Source organism: Chlamydomonas reinhardtii, chromosome 13 (assembly GCF_000002595.2).
Source record: "Chlamydomonas reinhardtii strain CC-503 cw92 mt+ chromosome 13, whole genome shotgun sequence".
NCBI lineage: Eukaryota > Viridiplantae > Chlorophyta > Chlorophyceae > Chlamydomonadales > Chlamydomonadaceae > Chlamydomonas > Chlamydomonas reinhardtii.
The window spans coordinates 1,777,314-1,800,313 of record NC_057016.1 but is presented as its reverse complement, the minus strand read 5'-3'; the positions used below and the strand labels follow the sequence as shown (position 1 = coordinate 1,800,313).

At 63.0% G+C, this 23,000-nt stretch overlaps 3 protein-coding genes across 3 annotated transcripts; all 3 read left to right on the top strand.

The window, feature by feature from the left end:
- Window positions 1-349: 349 nt before the first annotated feature.
- On the top strand, window positions 350-4,911 carry CHLRE_13g575000v5 (uncharacterized protein). Its single transcript, XM_043069438.1, has 10 exons — window positions 350-721; window positions 903-1,216; window positions 1,436-1,624; window positions 1,809-1,931; window positions 2,040-2,189; window positions 2,391-2,522; window positions 2,644-2,736; window positions 3,453-3,750; window positions 3,942-4,124; window positions 4,310-4,911. Exons 1-10 carry the CDS (start codon window positions 598-600, stop codon window positions 4,543-4,545), a joined length of 1,842 nt encoding a protein of 613 aa, XP_042917413.1. The 5' UTR covers window positions 350-597; the 3' UTR covers window positions 4,546-4,911.
- Window positions 4,912-5,187: 276 nt separating this feature from the next.
- CHLRE_13g574950v5 (uncharacterized protein) lies at window positions 5,188-6,429 on the top strand. The gene has a single exon (XM_043069437.1). The coding sequence runs from the start codon at window positions 5,386-5,388 to the stop codon at window positions 6,241-6,243; it is 858 nt and encodes a 285-aa protein (XP_042917412.1). The 5' UTR covers window positions 5,188-5,385; the 3' UTR covers window positions 6,244-6,429.
- A 960-nt stretch (window positions 6,430-7,389) lies between these two features.
- Window positions 7,390-22,947, top strand: CHLRE_13g574900v5 (uncharacterized protein). Its single transcript, XM_043069436.1, has 19 exons — window positions 7,390-7,632; window positions 7,808-8,270; window positions 8,361-8,824; window positions 9,088-9,312; window positions 9,996-10,147; window positions 10,366-10,719; window positions 10,929-11,384; window positions 11,525-11,722; window positions 11,897-12,089; window positions 12,241-12,372; window positions 12,500-16,822; window positions 16,976-17,730; window positions 17,922-18,166; window positions 18,329-18,459; window positions 18,608-18,828; window positions 18,957-20,246; window positions 20,413-21,052; window positions 21,251-21,442; window positions 21,597-22,947. Exons 2-19 carry the CDS (start codon window positions 7,862-7,864, stop codon window positions 21,993-21,995), a joined length of 10,779 nt encoding a protein of 3,592 aa, XP_042917411.1. The 5' UTR covers window positions 7,390-7,632; window positions 7,808-7,861; the 3' UTR covers window positions 21,996-22,947.
- The last annotated feature ends 53 nt before the right edge of the window (window positions 22,948-23,000 follow it).

Sequence of the window (23,000 nt, the reverse complement as noted above, 5' to 3'; positions counted from 1 at the left end):
GTATGGCTGCAAAGCCTAGCATCGCAGCAGGATTGCTTCAAGGGAAGATTCCTCAGCGTGATTCCTCACCGGGATTGCCCAGCTGGACTGCTGGGGGCACTGGGCAGGCGTCAGTAACTGATCCAGGGCAGCGGGATTGCGCCAGTGCATAGCTCGGGTCTGGAGATGCACTGCACATTATTGGATCGTCGCCACCCTGCCCTTACCCGGTTCCATCGCACCCAGGTGCGCCTGTAGCCTGTAGGTTTGGGTCTGACGTGGCAGTATGTGGGACTGGGACAGCCGTCGGTACTCGGTACCAGCAGCGGTTGTGACCTGCTATTCTACTGTCGCCGAGGATATGACGGGTCCGTTCCCATTTTGCTGGTCAGGCGCCATTTCGGGCTCATTCCACATACGACCCCAAGCAGGGCCCTGCGTGGGTGAAATGCCACACGCGGCACGAATCCGTCGGCCACTCCATGAATTGCCCACAAGGCCACAATTGAGCCTACAAGGATGTGGAAGTGATAACTACCTAGCTCCACTACCAGCTGCGACTGCCCAGTTCTCGAGCTTTCTTTCTGTCCGGCCCCGCGCTTGCACGCGTGCACAAAAATGCAGCCATACGCTTCCGTGAGCGGGCGATGTCTATCTAGACCAGATGCATTGCATGTGATACCGTTTGGGCGACCGCTGCAAGCAATTGCCGGGCGGCGGTTCGTTCGCTGTTTTGCGAAAGGTGCGCAGCCGGGGAAAGAACACACGAATGGGTGTGCAGGCAATTGATGGTTTCACTATCAATTAATTATCAGGGCTGGGTTGTACGCACTTGGCAGTGGACTTGCATGCGTGGAAGCGATGTCGCCACGCTGCTATTCAAATATTAAGTTGGAGCCTGCTCTGCTGGACCCAAAACATAGGAGGACAACCTGGTGACAAGAAGAAGCTCAACGTGACGGACAAGCTGCGCCTCGGGAACACTCCTCCCACGCTGGACGTGCTTAAAGCGCCACGGCCAACCGACGCTCCCTCAGCCATCGATGACGCCCCCAGCACTTCGGGCCTGGGGCTGGGCGGAGGAGTGGCGAGCCCCAGGACTTTGGTGCAGTCCAATGCCGTGCAGGTGGCGTGGCGCCGGCTCATGAAGGAGCTGTCGTCGCTCCCACGCGCCATCGCCATCATGGCCCTCATCGCCGTGCTGTCGGGCCTGGGCACCTTCATCCCCCAAAACAAGGTGCGGGGGAATGCGACACATGAAGTTAATGCAATTCTGCCAACCAAGCTGAAGCACTTGCATTGGAGCCGCGCGGGATGAGCCAGCACACCAGCTTTGACCTGCGCGTACCGCAACCAGGCACCTACGCCCTCCCGCGCAGTGCCTCCCTCTCGGTCTCTCCGACTCTTCCAACCTGTCTGACCCTCATCTCCACCCCCCAATGTATCCATCCAACAGTCCATCGAGTACTACCTGGTCAACTACCCAGACGGCGCGGAGAAGGTGCTGGGGTTCCTGACTGGCGACCTCATTCTGACCCTACAGCTGGACCACATCTACACCGCTGACTATTTCTACCTGTCCATGGGGCTGCTGGCCGCCTCCCTGGCTGCCTGCACCTACACCCGCCAGTGGCCCGCCGTAAAGGTGCGTGCGTAAAGGGTTTGGGAGTCGTAGGAGGAAGGCAGGGTAGATGGCGGGAAGGGGCGGACAGAGAGGAAGGATTGGGGCGTAGGTTGTGGTGACGGAGAAGGCCCGGTTGGAGCCTGCACGGGGGTTAGGTAAAGGTGAAAGGCAGGCAAATACCGCCCACTCGTCGTGTTCCTGACAGGTGGCTCAGCGCTGGCGCTTCCTGACGCAGCCGAAGTCGCTGCTTAAGCAGGGGCGCACGGAGGTGTTGCCCAACGCGCGTGTGTCCGACCTGGGCGCTATCCTGCTGCAGCGGGGCTACCAGGTGAGGGAGAGCTGTGCGTGTCAGCGTACGGCTGCTGCATTACTTCTTAGGTTTCACTCCGTCGCTGCTGACCCTTCACCTCTGCTTTCCTTTGTTCTTGTGGCTCAGGTGTTTGTGAAGGACGGCTCCTTATACGGCTTCAAGGGCCTGGCCGGCAAACTGGGGCCCATCGGCGTGCACGCGGCGCTGCTGCTGTGCCTGTTCGGTACGGCGTGGAGCGGGTTCGGCACCCTCAAGGGCAACGTCATGTGCCCGGAGGTGAGGGAGCAGAGGACGCACATGGTTGTCTGGTGGCGGCACGGAGACACGGTAGTGACAAGCCGGCTCAGGGCAGTTTGGGAAGGTGGTGATGCAAGTTGCTGGCCAGGGAAGTACGCTCACCCATGTTCTCCGAGTGCTTGCTATGTTCCAACACGATCCCAGAAATCGCACGAGGACCAATCAACGTTGCGCCTGCAGGGTCAAGACTTCCAGGTGGCTTCCTTCCTGCAGCCGTCCTCGCCAATTGCCAGCATGCCCGCCTCCGCCTCCAACGTCATCCACGTCAACAAGTTCACCATTGACTACCGCCCAGATGGCTCAGTGGCGCAGGTGCGTGCGCTACAGGTTGGCCGGAACCATGCCACACTTTGCACCCTCACCATTCCTGCGATAGTGTTGGTTCTCATCAGTACTGACGTATTCATCTCCCTCCATCTGCCCTATCCCGCAGTTCTACTCGGACTTGTCGCTGCTTGATCCCGCCCAGGGCGGCAAGGAAATGATGCGCAAGACCATCAGCGTGAACGACCCCTTCCGCTTCAACGTGAGAATACAACGCATGACGGTACCTGCTGACTTGCTGGTGCCTGAAGTTATGCACGTGTCAGATTGCTGTAGAATGCGGCACGTCCTTGCTGCATGTCCCGCCCCACTTACCCAACTAGCAATCTAGTGGTCGTCTTCCACATGCCTGACGCCCCTTGGCTAGCGTCCGCTCGCTGCCCGAGCCGCTGCCCGAGCCGCTGCGACATCTGCTCCTGTCATGGCGATCTGCGTAATGCCGTGTTGCGGAAATGATGCTATGCCATATGCTAGCTAGTCCCTTTACTGTAGGGATAACGCAGCAGAACAACCTGTACCTCTCTGCGTATCGCCGTGCTTGTCATCTGTACGTTGCACGTGGCTGGCCCTTGCCGCCCTGCTCTGGCCCTTGCTGCGCCGCTCGACTCCGATCCCTCCGACCCCTCTGAACGCCCTGACGCGCCCTCCACCGCCTCCGCCTCCGGTTGCCGCTACTGCTGGTCGTCCTCGCCGGACAGCAGCTTCACGCCGGCGGGTCCGCACCGCAGTAACCTGCAGGGCGGGTGCGAGCAGGATGGGTGCGCAGGAGTGGCAACAGGGCGGAGTGGCCCGTGCCCGCCGTTGCCCGTTGCCCCATGCCCATCCCCACCGGCCGGCTGTCGCCATTGCCTCCTCTGCTCCCGCACCGCACACCCGCTCATCTGCACCCCCACGCGCGCTCCTGCCCACCACGCACAGGGCGTCACCATGTACCAGACCGACTGGTCGCTGTCGGCCGTGACCCTGCGCGTGCTGGGCCAGGACGCGCCCCTGGCGCGCGCCGCGCAGGCCGCTGAGGCGCAGGCCGCCGCCTCCACCTCCGGCCCCACCTCCTCTGCCTCGTCAACCTCGGACGCGCTACCGCAGCAGCGCACCGCCTTTAACCTGCCCATGGCCTCGCTGGAGGGCAAGCCGGGCGTGGCGGGGCGGCTGTGGGCCACCTTCCTGCCTCTGGCGGAGCCGGGACAGGACGGGTCCGCGCCCAAGGGCATCTCCAGTGAGTGCTGGCTGCAGGGCTGGCTGACGGGCTGGCTGCAGCAGCTGGCGGGCTATGCTGGGGTGTACTGACAATTTGAGCTGGTTCAGGTTTGCCGGGGTGTCGTCCGCAGGGGCGCGTATGGGAGCCCTATCAATATTGTTTGGGTGCCGCACTGACGCCCGCCACCACTGCCACCACCCCCCCTGCAGTCCTGGCGCGTGACCCTCAGTCGGTGGTGTTCTACGACGCCAAGGGCCAGTTCGTGGGCGTGCGGCGGCCGGGCAGCGGCAAGCCAATCGAGGTGGAGGGGCTGGCGCTGGTGGTGGAGGATGTGACGGGCGCCACCGGCCTGGAGCTCAAGAGCGACCCCGGCGTGCCGGCCGTGTACGCTGGTGAGATACTTGCAACGCAGGGCGTGTGCACGTGTGCGCGAGTGCGTGTGCTTGTAGAGTAGGCTAGGCGCGCACGAGCATCATAGCGCGTCGTGCATGCCTAAAATGTACTGCCCTAGTCTCGTAACTCCTCCGCTCCACACCCCTTTGCTTCACGGGCGTTCACTCCGTGCCCTCTCCCATAGGGTTCGGCGGCCTGATGGTGACCACATTGATCAGCTACCTGAGCCACAGCCAGGTGTGGGCGCTGCAGCAGGGCTCCAGCCTGTTTGTGTCGGGCCGCACTAACCGCGCCAAGCTGGCCTTCGACCGCGAGCTCGATGACATCCTCAACGCCGTGCCCGAGCTGCCGCCGACCGCCGCCACCACCGTGGCCTCCAGCGCGAGCACGGCTGCTCCTGCGCCGACGGCGAAGCAGTAGGGGGTCACGACAGGGGTAGGGTGGGTGCTAGTACGGGTGGCGAGCGTGTTCTTGTGTGCCTGATTGCCCGTGTGTGTTTGTGTGCATGCATGTGCTTGTGATTAAGTGTTGCGGGGTAAATGTGGGTGAGGGGTGTCTGAGCAAGGTACGGGCCCCACGGGCGCATAAAATTCTGCGTGCTGGGCGGGCCAAGGCGCCGGCATGTCGGTGTTGTATTGGTAGGCTTCGGCATTAGTAGGGTTGGAGGGTGCCTATTATACAGCAGCAGATTGTTACCCGGCATATGACTGTGGCGCGCGAGCGTGCCCGGCTGTCGTCATGTTTGCACGTGCGGCAAACAAGCACCCTTTTGATGATGGCGGCTTACGAATACTGGTCTGGCGCGATGGGCGTGGAACTTGGGAAGGTCCAGGCGACCAGGGTGCATTTGGGGCGTGCGGCGATGCGCTGCTGCCGCAGCCGCTTGGCCCACCCAGCATTCGTCAGTGCGTCACAGCACTTTGGCAGCTGGCTACTGCCGTATTACTGGGACTCGGCATGCACTGAAGCAGCAAAATGTCCCAGGAGGAGTCTGATGCCTGCCACCATGGACATGAATAATGAAAAAAAAAACGACAAATCACAACACAACACAACACAACAGCTAAACGACACAACACAACACAACACGAGACTAGTGCAGCCGCAAACACAACACAACACAACCGCCACAAAATGGGCAAACACGGTCACCGTGTAAACAAAACTACGACCCAACCCGCTGATCAACCTAGGGCAGCGTGGCGAGCGTCCCAGGAATCGCCTCAATCGTCTCTATCGCACTCAGGACACTCGCCGGAGATGGCGAGCAGCGGACCCGAGCGTCGGCTGGACACTCACAGCAGTTCCAGCAGCAGTGGAGACAGGCAGGCCTCCGGACAGCACGCTACTTGCAGCCCGATGAGCATCGGCACCGTCGACTCGAGCGAGCAGCCCACATCCAAGCGCGCTGCCGACTGGTTACGGAGCATCAAACTTCGGCTTCAGTTCTCGACCAGCCTGATCGTGGACGCACTGGCAAACACTGACACACTCCCAGCATCCTCAATTTGTTCTCAGGAGTTCGAGCGTGCGCTGGAGCAGTTCGAGCTACAGGTCGCAGAACTTGTATTTAGCGCCCCAAGGCAGGCACCGGTGCCACACGCCTCGGCCAACGAGGCACAGACCGCCGCACCCGCGGCGGAGCGGCGGCCCAACGACCTCGCAGTGCTGCGGGTACAGGTGGAGGAGCAACGGGCTGCGCTGGAAGCCGTCAAACGCTCCCTCGCCCGCGTGGGGGATGCGGCCGCTGTGGACGAGAGCAAGATCCTGCTGAAGTCTGTCAGCGGCGAGCTGCTAGAGCGCATCCGGGCGTCCGGGAACCTAGAGGCGGTTGCTAGCACGAGTGGGACGTCGGTGAGCGGGCGCTATGTCCGTGCGTGGCAATCGGCAGGGCGGGAGGTGTGGAACGTCGTGGTGATGGTGACGCCCCAGGAACGCAGCGCATTGATCAGGGCCGCACGCCTGGTCCGCAGCACAGGTGTGGTGGTGGCGCCTTACCTGACGTCCGTAGGGTGTGCACTGCGCAAGGAGCAACTCGGAGCTTTCGAAGGGTTTCGAGCAGCAGGGCTGAAGCCCCGATGGAAGGGAGGGGCGGGCATTCGGTGCCGAGGCACCTAATCACCTAGGCTGACGGGCTAGCAGTTGACGTAGTTGGCATTGAGTAGTACAGTCGAACACGCCTAACTTCGTTGCGCAAAGTAAGTTTCCCGGCGTTATAAGGGCCCACCGGCCCGGGCCACTGGTACTTACGGGGACAGGATAGCACGCATGCTCGTGCACACCACCTTGTAACCAACAACAACAATGAATGATAGTGTGTGCGATGGGACAGTGTCAAGGTGTATTGTTAGAGGGACCGGTCGTGGTACCCGGTAGACACGCTGAGTAAGGAGAGCATAGGGTCGTTGCGCAGAACACGGCAGCTTGGACGGGCTCGGCCTCAGTAGTGGGGTGGCGTAAGCCGCAAGTTGGAGTCAGCTGAGCGCATTAATTGGTTACAAGGATTTAGGCAGGTTCTGCGCATGCAGCAAGCCAGCAACTGCGCAGGGTGGGTTGTCAGCAACAGCACCCCTACCTATGAATGCGGATGTTACAGAGGGGACAGTCCCATGCACGGTTCGTGTCAGGCCAGGGGTGGGTCAGGCCGTGTCAGCAATCTCTCAATCTCCCATTCATGCCGGTCGGAGTGCAACGGGCGGTTACTGGGTACGACTGTGCCACACAGCACGCTGGACAGTCTGCAGTGTAACCTTCAGGACCTGTATGCACGTCTGTGGACATTGCCACTGGATTGGGAGGGCTGACCCGAGGCAGGGATGGATTAGGGGGGCCAGAACATTTCCGGGGGGGGGCAGGGTGTGGACAGGCATTGGTTGGATGGCGGATGGGAGAGGCGAAGCCTTCGCAAAGTAGAATTTCCTCGCTTCTAACTTCATGCAGTTATGATACCCTGTACATCGGCCCACACTCTCAGATGTATGGCATAGACAATGGAACTGGGGAATGCTGAGGCGGGCTGGGGCAAGGGCAACGTGGCGACGGGGTTGACAGGGGTCGACGTGAGCCAGCGTGAGCCGTGGAGGTCCACCCACGCTCGTACGCGCCCAACCTGGCCCTGCCTCTCCATGTATCAATGATTAATTGCATTTGCACGTGCCTGCCTCCAGGTCGCCCCGGCTGAGGCGGGTGCAAATCAACGATTCCGACGATGACGCCGAGTTTTCCTGGCGCCTCTGCCCACAATGACCTTTACCAGGCTAGAAAGTATACGTAAAGTACCATTAGACAAGGTATTAGCTTTTCGCGAACGGCGAAGTGATACTTCCGCGGACTGCACTTCATAAGCTCACGGACTGAACCTTACTTTCTGCGAGATACCCTTGTAAAGGCTCAACTATTTTAGGCTCGCAGGTCAGTTTGGGAAGACTAGTGGAGCGCTGGAGGAGGGCACCCGAAGCGCACTCTGTTTTCGCAGCGCTTGGACTTGCCCAGCGGCCTCCTGCACAGGTCAGCAACGCTGAGGGTATTAGGGTGTTCTGCGGCATCGGAAACGGGTTCTTCGTGCACCAACTTCTCCGCGTTCCCCACTTCAGAGCGAACTTCGGGGACGCTCTCGTTTGGGCGCCTAGTTTTATCAAGCAACATCGCAGGGATATGACAGTGTTCGTTTTGGCCTGACCAGGTGCCGCGGAGCTAATGGCGGAGCATCCAGCAACCTGTTGAACCAACAGGCAAAATGCCCGTGCATTTCCCTTCCAACCAGCCTCCCCAGCAGAATGGGGGAGGCGGTGGAGGAGAGGGCTCGGTGTGGGAGAACCTGCGGGCCATGCTGGGCGGAAATTCCTTCTCGGAGGACCAGCAAATGAGGCTAGCCCCGCCGCAGACCCAGCAGTCACACCAGGCGCCGCAGCAATATGCTGGGAACTACCAGCAGCAGCCCTATCAACAGCAATACCAGCAGCCCTACCAGGCGACGCCGCAGCAGCACCACTTCGCTGCGCCAGCGGCGCCCAAGTCGGGCTTGTCGGGCTTCTTGCGCCCGTTCTCGGGCAAGCATGGGAACGAGGTGCTCAAGCTGGGCTCAACACCAGAGGAGGCTGCAGTTGCCCAGCCCAACGCGAAGGACTGGAACACGTTCGTGCAAGGTGTGTACTTGAAACATGTCGCGTGCGCATGTCCATGTCGCGGCCGCGTTGGCACATGCGCATAAATGACCGTGAAACCGTGATTTGCAGGGTGGCTGGAGGACGACAATGATCCCGTGTCGGTGGAGCAATTCAACGGGCGGGTCAATTTTGCGACTAACAATGCGCTGCTGGAGAACGCCGAGCGCCAGGAGCACGGGCCGGCGACCATCGGGGGGCCGGGGCAACCAGTACCGCAAGGGCAGCGCTCCAGGAAGTCAGCGATCCGCGGCGTGTCTGCGGCTCCCAAGGGCCGGGCGAAGTCGGCGTTCAGGCGACCGGGGGCCGTTAGCGCGAAGCCCGTCGCGCTGGCGCCGGAGGAGGACGAGGAGATGCCGGAGGAGAAGGGCATTATTAAGAAGAAGAAGAAGTCAAAGCGCGATAAGAAGAACCCGTTCATCATGCCCTCGCTGCACACGTTCGCGTTCGAGCACCTGGTGCACAACATCGTGTGGCGCGTCGGGCGGAACTTCGGCTTCCAGGCGTTCAACATTAACCCTGCTACACGCAACAGGGTACGCTAGTGCTACGGATGAGAGGGCGGGCAGATGCAAGGGGTGGTGTACGGACAGTGGGCCCGAGTAACGACACGCGGCGTGGCGTTTGCCAAGCAGCCGCACCCCCAGCCAGGGCAGATCCTGCTTGGCCTCCGGCCTCCGGTTTCCAACAGTTCAGATGCAGATGCACATGCACCCATACATATACATGTCCAACAATGCAAACAGTGGCTGTTGCCTAACCTGTACCGCGTGCTGCTGTGGCACGACGCATGACACAGGGCAACACGGCGGAGTGGACGCCGGCCAGCATCTTCGTGGCCAGCGACCACCTGGTGCAGAAGCTGGTGCGAAACTACTTCATCAGGCGCGAAAAGGGCGAGGACGAGCGGCAGGAGGAGCGCTTCGCTAAGGCGGTGTTTGAGCTGCACACGACCATCTTCTACTCGTTTGAGGAGCACTGGACGCACATGCACGGCCTGTCCATTCGGCCACAGGTCATGCAGGTGAGGGCTACTCCGAGGGGTGGACATGGGAAACATACAGGCACGACGGCATTTGGGGGCTGTGGGGCGCGTCTCTGCGGAAGGGCAAGTTCAGGGCGGCTTGGGTAAGGAGTGCTTGTGAAAGGTTGGGGGCTTACCAGCTACCAATACCAGAAGTAGCGCCGGCGGCACACAGCCATGGCAAGTAGCGGCATCGCCAGCAAGTAGCGCTGGTAGCGCCCCAGAAACTTGCGCGCTGCTGTGGAGTTTGACGGCGAAGACGTGGGGACGGTCTGTCCCGCGTCAAGGAGCCACTCCCGGCTTCTCCGCTTGAGGCGGGCCAGCGGATCTATGGAGCAGTAGGCGCACCCGCAGCGGCAGCGACTAGCTCATCTCGATGCGCATCACGCGCAGTCGTATATTACAAGCGGGTAGAGCAGCCCAGCGGCGCTGGCGCAATTGTGGGGGCCCAGGTGGAGCTGGCATCTACCCAGCCAGCCGCCGGGCATACCTCCGCAAGCCTACAGCTGAAGCAGCGCGTTGACGGCAGACAGGTTTTAAGGGCGCGAGTCCCAGCCTAGTGAGGATGCGCAGCGGCGCTGGGGGCAGCCTAAGCGAAGCACCTGTGTGCACCATGCGCCATGCGTGCTGCACGGAGCTGCACTTGCAATACTTATAAAATGTACATGCAATTTGTTGCGCAGGACGTGCTGGACCGGAGCCGCTTTTGCGATGAGACGGTGGTGTGCGGCATGCTGACGGAGCTGGCGCTGTACTACCTGATCTACACGGAGTCGTCCTCCATGCGCCACACGCCGGAGCTGCTGTGGTTCATTTACTGGTGCTGCAACCACAGGTGGGCGCCCTAGGGCACAGCTGGGCACCGCAGGCGGGTGATTGAGACATGGCGCCAGGGAAACGCGGGGCAGGAGGTGGCGCTGGCGGTTTTGGCGGATAAAGTTACGGCTGGGCCTGACGTCAGAAAGGTGACGGAGCAGTACCGTGCCCGAGAGGTATTGACAAGTGGACTGATATAATTCCTCTATCTGTCGTGTGCCGTGTGTCCTTCCGCAGCTACGTGATGCAGGACCTGTGGAGCCGCGACCCGCCCGAGAACTTCCCCAACATCCGGGAGGTGCGCATTGGGCTGCGCAACAAGCACCAGGCGCTCATCCGCGAGCTGCAGCACACGCTGGGTATCTACCCCGACCGCATCCGCCCCGAGGACTGCGGCCGCCTGGGGCCCATCATGTCGCGGCTCAAGGGCAGCGACGTGCCGGAGGACCAGCGCATCATCATCGCCGACCTGATCGCCTTCGGTGACGGCAACTTCTACTACGAGCGCGTGGTGACGCCCATCTTCTACGTCATCAGCTACGAGGTCGACCACCTGTCCAACCTGGGCGTGGATGTGGCGTTCCGGCTGGGGTGAGCGCGATGCCGTGGTACCTGGGGGCGTGGCGTGGCGCTTGGGGTAGCCGTATGCAAAAACAAACTTCGGCAACCAACACCCTTGGGGAAAGGGGTGGCTTGGATGAGTGGCAGCCAACGGCTGAGCTAGCTTGGCGCCTCCATTCTGGCCGTTTCGTCTCCAGTCTTTTCCCAACTGCGCTGCTGCGGCTGCGACTGCCGCGCAGGTACGACGACATCAACGAGTCGATGGCGCACACCGGCATTGTGCGCCTGGCGCTGCGCGACCTGCGCGTGCGCGGCGAGCAGATCCTGCGCGGCGAGGTCAACGACTCCTACGGCACCATCACACGCCTGGGCTACAAGCGCGGCACCGCGGAAACGCACTTCGACCCGCAGGTGGCCGCCGACTGGTGGCGCACCAACGTGTTCGTGAAGACGTACCGCGAGCGCCGCACCTGGGCTGCCGTGTTCCGCGCCTACTACCGCGTCATTGCGGCGCACCTGGTGCTGTACCACGGCATGCAGGCGCAGGCGTTTGCGGGCTGGAATTACCGCCTGATCAGCAGCTGCCTCATCACGCACGCCTTTTGCACCGCCTTCGAGCGCTTCTGCAACTGGTACATGACGCGCCACCCGCCGGAGCCGCTGCAGACGGCGCTGTCCAAGGTGTTCGACAAGAAGTGAGTGTGTGCTTACCGGGCTTCTGCTGGCCGCTGAGATGGGAACTGCTCTGCTGGGCAGTCCTGCAAGGCCGTTAACACTTGCAACACGCTTGGTGTCTAACACGCTTGGCGCTCCTGCTGCGGTTGCGGACCTACAGGGGCCAGTTCAGGATCACGCGGCGTGGTGCGCAGGCGCTGGCGCAGGCGCGTGCAGAGGGCTTCGGCGAGAACAAGGCCATCGGCGCGGACAAGTCGCGACTGCAGCCGGTGCGCGTGGTGGAGCTCGAGGGCAGCCCCTACCTGGGCATCTTCGGCTTCGTGGAGTGGGTCATGCTGGCCTTCTTCATGTGTGGCTGGTGAGCTGTTGGCGGCGGCGTTGTTGGGATGAGTAGTGGTCGTAATCGCGGTGTGGGTGCCAGTGGCTAACGCTGCAATCACGTCCAATGCAGCTATACATAGGCCAACAGGCTTCTGCACAGCGCGTCCCTTGCATTTGTTAGCATTAACATTCAAATAATCCTGCGCTACAGGTACGTGCTGCAGTACTACGATGGCCCCTTCCGCAACTTCTGCCACGATTACTGGCCGCTGTTCTCGTGGTGCTACATCGGCGCCTACGTGGGCCACTTCATCCTCACCACCCGTGACGGCTACGTGATCTCGCTCACGCACGCGCTGAACCTGGGCCCCCTTGCCAAGGCCAGCTCCTCGCGCCCTGACCCGGTGAGCCTGGTTGACGCTAGTCCAATGTTGCCCTGAGCCTTACACCACCGTTCTAAAAGAGCTAGTCGCTAGCTGCACCCTTCACCCAAGCTTGGTCTACTGCATACAAATTGTTGACTTGGCGAATGCTGTGCTTGCGCCTTCTGTTCAGATCAACTGGATCTACGGCACCATGCACATGAAGTGGAAGCTGTTCCGGCTGAACGCGCTGTTCTGGATCATCGCCTTCGCCATGAAGGTTCCCTTCGACTATTACATTATTTGCCTGCCCTCCGTGGAGCCGGTGGGTGCGGGGCAGCTGGCGCTTCAGCGAAGTTCATTTCCATCGCGTGTTTGCAGTACTGACACATACCTACTTTAGCACGGCACCCTTACTTGGCCTCCTCCCTCGCCCGCCTATGCCTGTGCAGTTGAAACTGACGTTTGCGGTGAATTGGCTGGAGTGCCCGCGCGACCACCCGCGCTACTGGGGCGTCATCCCCTGCGTCGGTGGCGACTGGGTGCTGGCCTTCGTACGCCTGGCGCCCTTCGTCATCGTCATCCTGCTGGACACCTCGCTGTTCTACCAGGTCACCACCACGCTGTTCGGCCTCTTCCGCGGCCTGTTCAAGCTGGACCTGGGCGTGCTGACTGCGTGGGAGGAGGTGGTGAAGGAGTTCTACAAGGCGCCCTACCGCTGGTGGTTCCGGTGCATGAGCGAGAGTGGCAACCGCAACCAGCTGACGCTGCTGAAGATGATGCTCTTCGACAACGCGGCCGACCCGGAGACCGGCGCCATTGTGTCGGACGGCCGCATGTTCAAGAAAGCGGTGTTGACGCCCGAGGAGATCATGGGCAAGCAGAAGAAGGTGGTCAACACGCAGCAGGCGCTGGATCAAGCAGGCGCAAACGACGACGACAGCGCGGCGGCAGCGGGCGGGCAGGGCCCGCGCGGCGTCCCTGGCAAGGGCGGCCAGGGCGGTGCCGGTAAGGGCGCCGACGGCAAGCCGCTGTCTCAGGGCTGGAAGATGGCGCTGCAGAACTTCGGCATGGGCGGCGGCGCAGGCGCCGGTGGCAATGCCGGCGGGGGTGGCAAGATTGTCGCGCCCAAGGGCGGCCCAATGCTGCCCACCAGCACCAACATGAAGCAGATGCAGCAGCAGCTGAACAAGATGCAGCGCCTGCCGCAGAAACTGCCCATGACCACCATCACCGAGCGCATGATTGCCACCACGGAGAAGAAGGACAACCAGATGGCGGCGGAGGGGAAGCCCACGCTGGCCTCGGTGGCGGAGAAGCTGCTTGGCAACAAGGCGGCGGCGCAGGCGGCGCAGCAGCTGAAAACCATGACGCCGGAGGAGAAGCGCAAGGAGATTGTTGCGCGCATCCAGGCAGCGCAGATGCAGCGCAAGGCGCCCGGCGCCGCGGTGCCGGACGACGGCCCCTCGGGCGCGGGCCTGCCCTCGGGTGACATGATGGCGGGCGGTGGCGGCGGCCTGAGCGCGGGCGTGATGGTGAATGCCAGCAAGGACGCGCCGCCAATGCAGCCCGGCGGCCGCTGGGGCCGTGCGCTGGGCGCCTTCCGCCAGCGCCGCAGCAGCGCTGGCGACGCCCCGGATGGCGAGGGCTCCGGCGACAAGGCCGAGACACGGCGCGACACTCTGACGCAGGTGGCGGGCGAGGACGTGCCCCTCGCCAAGCCCGATGCCGAGGAGGTGCTGCGGCCCTTCAGCGGTGCCGCCGCCAGCCGCAAGGCGCTGGTGCCGCGCGGCAGCGCCGGCGAGGATGGCGTCAAGGCGGACGCGGCGCTGGAGGATGCGGATGTGGATGACGACAAGGACAAGCCCGCGTCGGCCGGCAGCGCAGCCACGGTGGCCACGTTGGAGCGCGCGGGCGTGCTGGGGCCTGGCTTTACCGCCGCCGGCTCTTCGTCCATGCCTCGCGTTGGAACGCCGACGCTCATGGGGGCGAGGGTCAGCGCTGGCGGCGCGCCGCCTGAGGCCGTGGGCCTGCCGCCTAGCATGGCTGGACTGCAGCCCTCGGCATCCATGCTGCGCGGCGCGCCGGCTACCGGCAATGCCCGCATGAGCACCAACGGCATTGCCTCCCCGCCGGCGGCGATGGCGGTCGCGAGCGCAGACGCGCCGCCGCGCTACTCGTGGACGGGTGCGCCCTCTGATGCCGAGGCCATGGGCCGCCAGCTGAGCGTGAACCGCGCTGCGGCGGAGACTGCCGCCGCCGCGCGCACGACCGGCAGCGCCGTTGCCTCGCCCACGACCGGCTACCGTCCCACGCGGCTGAGCAGCGGTCCTAAGGAGGCCGCCGGCAGCGGCATGAGCGTCACTGGCCGTCTGTCCGACATGGGCGAGCTGCTGGGCCCCGCGGGGCGGGCGGCGCTTGCATCGGGCGGCGACGACACCAAGCTGCAGGTGGTGAACGAGGACGACGACGACCTGGACGGCGGCTACCAGGGCTACCAGCGCGTGTTCAGCGAGGGCAAGGAGAGCATGGACGGCGGCGCAGCGGGCGGCAGCGGCGCTGGCAGCCGCATGGCTTCCGTGGCGCCCTCGCCGGTGCCCATGCGCCTGCCGTCGCCGCTCCTGGCGTCCGGCGCCGCTGCGGCGCCGCTGCGTAACAGCAGCGGCGCCAGCGGCAGCGGCGTGGGGGCGCCAGCGGCTGCAAAGGCGGACGGCGTGGTGCGGGCGGTGTCTTTGTCGCAGTCGGATCATGCAGACCTCAATGACTTCCTGAATGAGGTCGAGGCTGCAGAGTCGGCACCGCCCCGTACTGCTGGCAGCAACGGCAGCGGCGGCGCTCGCCTCAGCGCGACTGGCGGCAGCAACGGCAGCGGCGGTGCTCGCCTCAGCGCGACAGGCGGTCGCCTCAGTGCCACTGGCACTCGGCTAAGCGGCGCCGGCGCGGGCAGCAGCGGCTCAAACAAGCCTGGGCCTGTGGCTGAGGGCCTGGAGCCCGTGGCGGCTGCGGATGTTGCGGAGCGGCTTACAAGTAACTTGGCCACGGCAGCTGGCGAGTGGAGCAAGCTGCTGCACAGCGGCATGGGGCCGCTCGTCACGATCGCGGGCAAGTGGGTGCAGCCCAAACCCGTGATTGAGGAGGTTGAGGAGGAAGAGGAGGAGACTACGTCAGGCAGCAGCGACGCACAACCCGCCGAGGGCGAGGCAATGGAGGAGGAGAGCGAGGAGGGGAGCGAGGAGGAGAGCGAGGAGGAGGCCGGCTGGTGGGAGCGGCGTGTGCAGGCATCGGAGCGGCGGCAGCAGACAGGCGACGCGATGGCGGAGGAGAAGGTGCTCGCCAGCATGACCGCCTTCCGCGCCGACGGCGAGCCGGTTGCTATGGCATATGAGTGGCGCGTGGAGGAGGCGGAGGCCTACGATGATGGAGAGTCTAGCCCGCGCGCCGCGGCTGCAGCCCGGCGGGCGGCGCAGGCGCTGGCAGCGCTTGAGGGAGTGGAGATGAGCGAGATAGCGCCAGCGGATACCAACCCCGCTGTGGCGTCGCCAGCGGACGGAAGCCCCACACCGCGTGCCCGCGCCCGCGCGCACCTACAACGCACCATCTCCAGTGCCTCTTCAGCTGCCGGCGACTCGCACAAGCACCTGCGTGTGCACGCCAGCGCGCACGCCGCGGCGGTCGCCAGCAGCGCAGGCGCTGCCGACTCTGCTGCCTGGGCGGCAGTGGCGGCGGCGGCGAAGCGTCACGGCCCCGTGGCAGAGGCGCGCGAGCTCGCCTTTGCCCCAGACGTTGACGGCGGGGACGACACGCCAACACGCAAGCGCGCACAGGCAGCGGGTATGGACCCGGCGCTGGTGCACGGGCTGAGCAGGAAGCGGGAGGGCGAGGAGGGCGCCGCTGGCGGGCCTCAGGTGGTTCGCTCCGTTTCAGGCACCTCGCTGCACAGCAACTTCTTCAAGGACGCGAAGGACGAGGACGCAGAGTCGGCCTCGCCCAGCGTGACCGCTGGCGCGCCCAAACGCCACATCCGCATCGCTGCTGGTGATGGCAACAGCCCCTCGGGCGCTGCGGCGGGCGGCAGCAAGACCAGCGGCCACAGCAGCAAGAAGCGCGGCGTGGCGTTTGGCGGCGAGGAGGTGGAGGAGTATGATGTGAACAGCGGGCCAGGGCAGATCGGCCTGCCGCCCAGCACCAACGCGGCTGACAGCCCCGCCGGCGGTGCAGGAGGCAAGGCTGGTGGCGACGGCATCATGTCGCGCTGGCTGAACGCGCTTGGCGGCAACACCAGCAACAAGGTGGCACCTTCGCCCAGCGGTAACGGGCCCATTGACGACGTGGAAGATGAGGAGGCAGCGGTGCGGGCGGCGGCCAGGATGGCTGGTGGCAGTGGCAGTACGCACGCACGCCCCAAGAGCGCCTTCCGCACTAGCAACACCAGCCATGGGCACGACAAGCACGGCTCGCACAAGGAGGGTGGCGGCATCTCTTTCAAGCTCGGCAACAGCAGCCAGCGGCCTACCACCGCCGGCCAGGGCCGCCCCACGACGGCGCTGCCGCGCAGTGTGCAGGGCCGCACGCATGCCAAGAATAGCTCGCACGGCGAATCATCGTTCGTGGAGCCGGGCGGTGCGCGGCCGACAACGGCGCTGCGTCCAACGACGGCACTTCGGGCAACAACGGCGCGGCCCACGACGGCTCTGCTGCGCCCCATGACAGCGCTACTGGGCGGTGACGATCCCCACAAGGCGGCGAAGCGGCGCGAGAAGAAGGAGCGCGAGCAGGTGGGTTGCGGTCTAGTGCAATCCGAATTTGCCTACCGGGTTGCTGTGGGCGGTAACCCAAGGCTGGCTTCCTGCCGTGCCACCACGTCAGCCGGTGCCGCGCGCTCTTTGTCGCCTGAGCTAACATGTTGCCGTCTTCGTGTTGCTCTGCAGGCGATTGAGCGTGCCGCCGACGGCCTGACCCGGCAGCACTCACTGGTCATCCTGGACGGCGCGGACGCGGAGGAGGACGAGGAGATTGATGAGGTGCACGCACAGATGATGATGTGGAACGCCTTCGCGCAGGCGTGGGACAAGATCATTGAGGACTTGCGCGAGGCGGACCACATCAACAACGCGGAGAAGGAGATGCTGTCGTTCGTGCGCCTGGACATGGGCTCGCGCGGCCACGGCCTGCGCCCCATCCTGCTGCCCACCTTCTTCTACGCCGGCCAGGTCCGCAAGGTGGTGGACACCGGCCAGGTGTCGGTGGCGCAGATCATGGTGCTCAACGAGCTGCGCGTGCTGGTGGTGTGGCTGGGCTGCCAGGTCGGCCTGCTGTCGGGCAAGCACGCGCACGTGATCACCAGCGCCCCCTTCTACCGCGGCAACATCAACGTGAAGCACGCACTGCTGCGCAAGAAGATGCTGCAGTGCGGCCTCAAACTGGTGGACCAGCTGGGCGAGATTTGCGAGCGCCATGAGGTGCCGTTCGACATGAAGGACATCGCCGACAACCTGTACAACCTGTGGGTGGCGCTGGAGGGCGAGTGCTTTGCCATCCACAAGGCTGCGGAGCGCAAGCGCGCCTCGCCCGAGGAGGTGGAGCTGGCCAGCATTCTGTTCGAGGTGGTGACGGACATGAAGCGCGTCATCAGTTCCGACCCGGAGGGCCTCAAGAGCGTCATGAAGACGGCGCTGCTGAACAAGTAAGCTCGGGCAGCGTGGGGGGTTTGGCAAGGTAGTTTTGGGGGACCGGAGACGCCACCGCTTGAGGGTGTGTTGTGCAGTGGACTAGGAGAGGACATGTGTGGTCTCAACTAGGGTAAGGCAGAGCCGTGGGCTTGAAACTGCTCACCTCACTCCCTGCTGCGTTCCCTCCTCTGGTGTCTCCCCACAGCGCCACGGCTGATTACAAGGAGCTGTCGCGTGTGATCAAGGTGATCAAGAAGATGCTTGTGACTACGGAGGCGGAGGCCACGCCCAACAGCGAGGAGGCGCAGCGCATTCTGGGCTTCTTCATCAACTCGCTGGGCCACCCCTCGCTGGACAAGCCCCCCTCTCTCGACAAGATGTGGAGCTGGTCCATCCTGACGCCCCTGTACGAGGAGGATGTGATGTACGCGCTGGACAGCAAGGCGCTGGGTGAGCTGGGGGCCGCGGGCTGGTTTGCTAGGGTGGTGAGGGTCGGCTGGGGTCGCGAGCGAACCTGGCGACCATGCGTTCGGAGCTGGCTAATGGTCGTACGTTGCTGCTTTCCCCTCACGCTCTGACGCCTGCTGTCCTCGCCTGTGCCTGGACCCGCAGCCAAAGAGACGGGCCTGAAAATGCGCAAGATGACGGACCTGCTGGGCGAGACGGACGACTCCATCTCGCTCATGAGCTACCTCAAGGCCATGTTCCCGCAGGAGTGGTCCAACTTCAAGGAGCGCATGAAGGTGCGCGGGCTGTCGGGGCTTCTGCATGTTTTCCTGCCAGCCTTTGTTGGCTGCTCCGTGACGGTATCTAGTTCGAGTTTCCAGCCGTACTGCGCAGCTTCCCCACCTCACCCCACTTGCCTCCTCCCATTTTGCGACCTGCTCGCAGACGCTGAACCCGGACATCAACGTGAAAGACCTGTCGGAGCACGACTTCGCGCCCGGCTGCGACATGTACGAGTTCAAGCTGGAGCTGCAGATGTGGGCCTCGCTGCGCGGCCAGCTGCTGGCGCGCACGGTGCACGGCATGATGCTGAACGAGAAGGCGCTGGACGAGCTGGCGCGGCTGGAGAACCCGCAGCCGCCCAACATGACGGAGCTGGAGTACAAGTGAGTGTTTGCGTAACTGCTTGGGACGCTTACTAGTAAAGGCCTGCACATTAAATCACGGGGCTGTATCTAACCCAACTGACTGGGTATCCTACTTTGCCCTCTGTCCGCACCACCGCCCTCCCCAGGCGCTACATCCACCAGCTCACGTCGTGCAAGTTCGAGTACGTGGTGACGCCGCAGACGTACGGCAAGAACCGGCTGAGCAAGGACCTGCGCCTCAAGTGGCTGGCTTCGTCCATCGACATCCTGATGGGCAAGTACCCGCGGCTCAAGGTGGCGTTCCTGGACAACGCCGACAGCGACAACGGCCCCGCGCAGTACAGCGTGATGGCGCGCGGCCGCGACCTGAACGACCCCGGGCAGCTGCAGCACCTGTCGGACATGGGCATCCAGGAGAACGAGGACGGCGTGATTGAGGTGTACCGCGTGCGCCTGCCACACAACAAGTACTCGGGCCGCGGCGTGATCATCGGTGAGGGCAAGCCCGAGAACCAGAACCACGCCGTCATCTTCGCCTTCGGGGAGGGCCTGCAGGCCATTGATATGAACCAGGACAACGTGCTGGCCGAGTGCTTCAAGAGCCGCAACCTGTTGTCGGAGCTGCTGCCCAGCACCAAGGGCGAGTTCCACCTGTTCGCGGACGACGACGAGGAGGTTGCCATCACGCGCAAGACCATCGCCAGCGAGCTGATGTACGTCATGCGCTGCCGGCAGGTGCAGTGCACCTACACGGCGCTCGTGGGCTTCCGCGAGTGGATCTTCTCCGAGAAGTCGGGCGCGCTGGGCCGCTTCGCCGCCGCCACCGAGTACGCGTTCGGCACCATCACGCAGCGCACGCTGACGCACCCCGCACGCATGCGCCTGCACTACGGCCACCCCGACCTGTTCAACAAGATGTTCGTGATGACACGCGGCGGCATCTCCAAGGCCACGCGCCAGCTGCACCTGACTGAGGACGTGTTCTGCGGCTGCAACCACACGCTGCGCGGCGGGCGCATCCGCTACAAGGAGTTCATCAGCTGCGGCAAGGGCCGTGATATGGGCTTCGACTCCATCAACGGCTTCAACTTCAAGATCGCTGGTGGCGGTGGCGAGTGGGCCATCTCGCGCGAGAGCTCGCGCCTGGGCTCACGCCTGGACTTCTTCCGGCTGCTCATGTTCTACCACAGTTGCATCGGCTTCTACATCAACTCCTGGCTGACGACGCAGGCGGCGTTCTGGAACATCTACGCGCTGCTGGTGTTCAACATGGCCAAGGCCAGCCACATGAGCGATATGCTGCAGCGCATCTACAACGTGCAGCAGATTCTGCAGCTGGGTACGCTGGCCATGATTCCCTACATCGGCCAGCTGATCCTGGAGATGGGCATCGTCAAGGCGGTGGTGATTGTGATGCAGCAGATTCTGACGGGCAGGTGAGCGGCTTCCCCGTCAGGAGGCACGGGGTGCGGGGCTGTCGATTAGGAAGGGGCGGTCGTACCGTAGGCTGCTGCATGGGCTGTCTCGTAAAGCGGCCACCGTCAATACCCAACACCCTCACTCTGCCTGCCCTTGTCCTCCTGCCTCCTGCCCCGGTCGCAGTCTGTTCTTCTACATGTTCCAGCAGCAGACCGTGGCGCAGTCATTCATGGCCGATATGACATACGGCAGCGCCAAGTACGTGGGCACGGGTCGTGGCTTCAACATCCAGGCGCTGGATTTCGTGAAGATCTTCACGCTCTACACGCGCTCGCACCTGTACTACGCCTTCGAGCTGCTGTTCATGCTGGTCAGCATGTACTGCGTCAAGGGCTGCGAGGTCTGCAACTACGGCTCGCTCACCTGGTCCGGCTGGCTGCTGGGCTTCGTGCTCATCTTTGCGCCGCTGTGGTTCAACCCCTTCTCCTTCGACATCGCCAAGGTGCAGGTCAACTTCCTGGCCTGGCAGCGCTGGATGCATGGCGACGTGGACACAATGACCGGCAGCAACTGGTACACCTGGAACGCTGGGCAGCTGGAGAAGCTGCGCAACGACAACGGCAACAACACGGACGAGTGGATGAACCTGGTGTACACCATCTTGGGCTGCCTGCCCTACATTCTGCTGGCCATCACCGCTGCCAGCCGCCTGGATATCGTGATGCCGGCGGCGGCGCGCTTCCACCCCGTGTTCAAGAGCCAGATCATGGTGTTCATCATGGCGACAGTGGCCATCTGGATCTTCGTGTATGTCACCATCCAGGTGAGCGCTGGCGTGCTCGGGTCCTATTCCCAGCGACTTGCTCAGAACGCTTAGCTTTCCGGCTTCTCCAGCGCTGTAGCGCGGGAAGCAGGGACGATGTAAGGGCAGTAACCGCCTGCAGCCAGCCGCCTGCGATGCTGGCACGCGGTGTGTCACCGAACCTAACCCGACTCGACACCACACACAACAAACCCGCAGGTGCGCACCTACTTCACGGAGCTGGCGGACCACAAGCCGTACCGCATCTACCGCTACATCATGACCGTGTCCATGTTCATATTCCTGGTGCTGTGGCTGGCGCTGGCATCGCGCTGGTATGACGGCAACGGCTTCACGTCCATCCTAGTCATCCTGTGGGCCAACTTCCAACTGCTGGTGGCTTTCCACAAGGTGAGGGCGAGCGCCGTGGGCTTGAGGTCTGTTCGCATTTAAATCCGTGGGCATCGTAGCAAGCCGCCCACGCGGATGTGACGGAGGGTTATGTAATCCTTCCAAGCCTCATGCTTATCTTGCCTGTCCCTGTGTCCCTGCTTCTTTCATGCAGTTTGTGACGGTGGCGTTCAGCCAGGACAATGCCATGCGCGCCTTCGTGGACAGCTTCCACTACACAGTTGACCAGCTCATTGGCTACATCATGTTCATCCTCATCGCCATCCTGTCCTTCCTGGGCGTGTTCAGCGTGCTGCAGATGAAGATTCTCTTCAACGATGCCTTCGCGCAGACCGCTGGCCACGCGCGCATTGCACGCGCCATGAAGGACAACAAGGTGGGCTTCGACATGCGCGGCGCGGCCGGCAAGCCGCCGCGGCCGCCGCCGCGGCTGGCCGCGGCGCCACCGCCACCGAAGCTGGTGGCTCCAGCCGCTGCTGCGCCGTCCACCGCTGCGCCCAAATCCAATTTCGATGTGAAGTCGCTCGTGACCAGCGAGCACCGATACATGTAGAGCTGGCGAGGGCTGTAGATAGCTACACCGAGAGGGCAACGGAGCGAGCGTTGCATTTGCGAGCGGAACACGTTCATTTGTGTGTGTCCAGTTGGTGTACGAGGTGAGTTGATACCTCATGCAAATTCGTGCGCTGCTACGCCGGCGTGGCGCTGGTAGGTGCCACCAAGGTTTGGAGATTCTTATGTGTGCCTGATGATTTGACAAGATGCGTCGTGATGGATGTGTTAAGTGATCCTGCTGGGAGCCACAGCGGCCTGGCTGGCTGTGATTTTGGGACGTGCATGACGTGTGACCACCAGCCCTGTGTGGGGTTGACATCATCCTGCATTCGCCGAGGCGTTGCGCCGCAATAGGGAAGGGAGTTCGCAACTGGTTGGTCTTGAGCATGCAGCAGGGGCAGGCACGACGAATGGCACTGGACATGCTATGCGGCGGTGCGTTCTGCCCAGGCAGACCAGCTGGGTTCATACCGGCATCCATACCGTATAAATAGCAGATATGGGCCACAACATTATGGACCGCCGTGGCGAGGCAGTTGATCATGGCTTTCGCCCTTCGTATTCATGTGCAAGGCCGATGCGCATGGCGTTCCATTTGGTACACCTGACTGCTGCACACGCTTGTCGGGTCTGCGGGGCCGCGTGGGAAGAACGCTGCGCACACGCTTGCACGCACATTGGCTAGGAAGAGTGGTGACGGGGTACATACAGAGTTTTGGCGGTCGTGCGGAAAGGTGTTGATGCGTGCGACTATGGTGTGCTGTCAGTTAATTGTGCTGTTTTAGTGTGGGACTTGCTCTCTCCAGGGGGCTACTAAGCAAACGTTGTCTGAAGGGACAAAAGAATTCATTGTGCCAGCCGCACAGTGGTGGCCGATGCTTGCGAGCTGCTGAAACAAAGCAGTTCACGCTGACATACAAGAACTCTTCGCGCTGTAATGCCTGCAAGCTGATCTGCGGTACGCCACCAGCTTCGTCTGCAGTCAGGGTACCCCCTGTCCTCA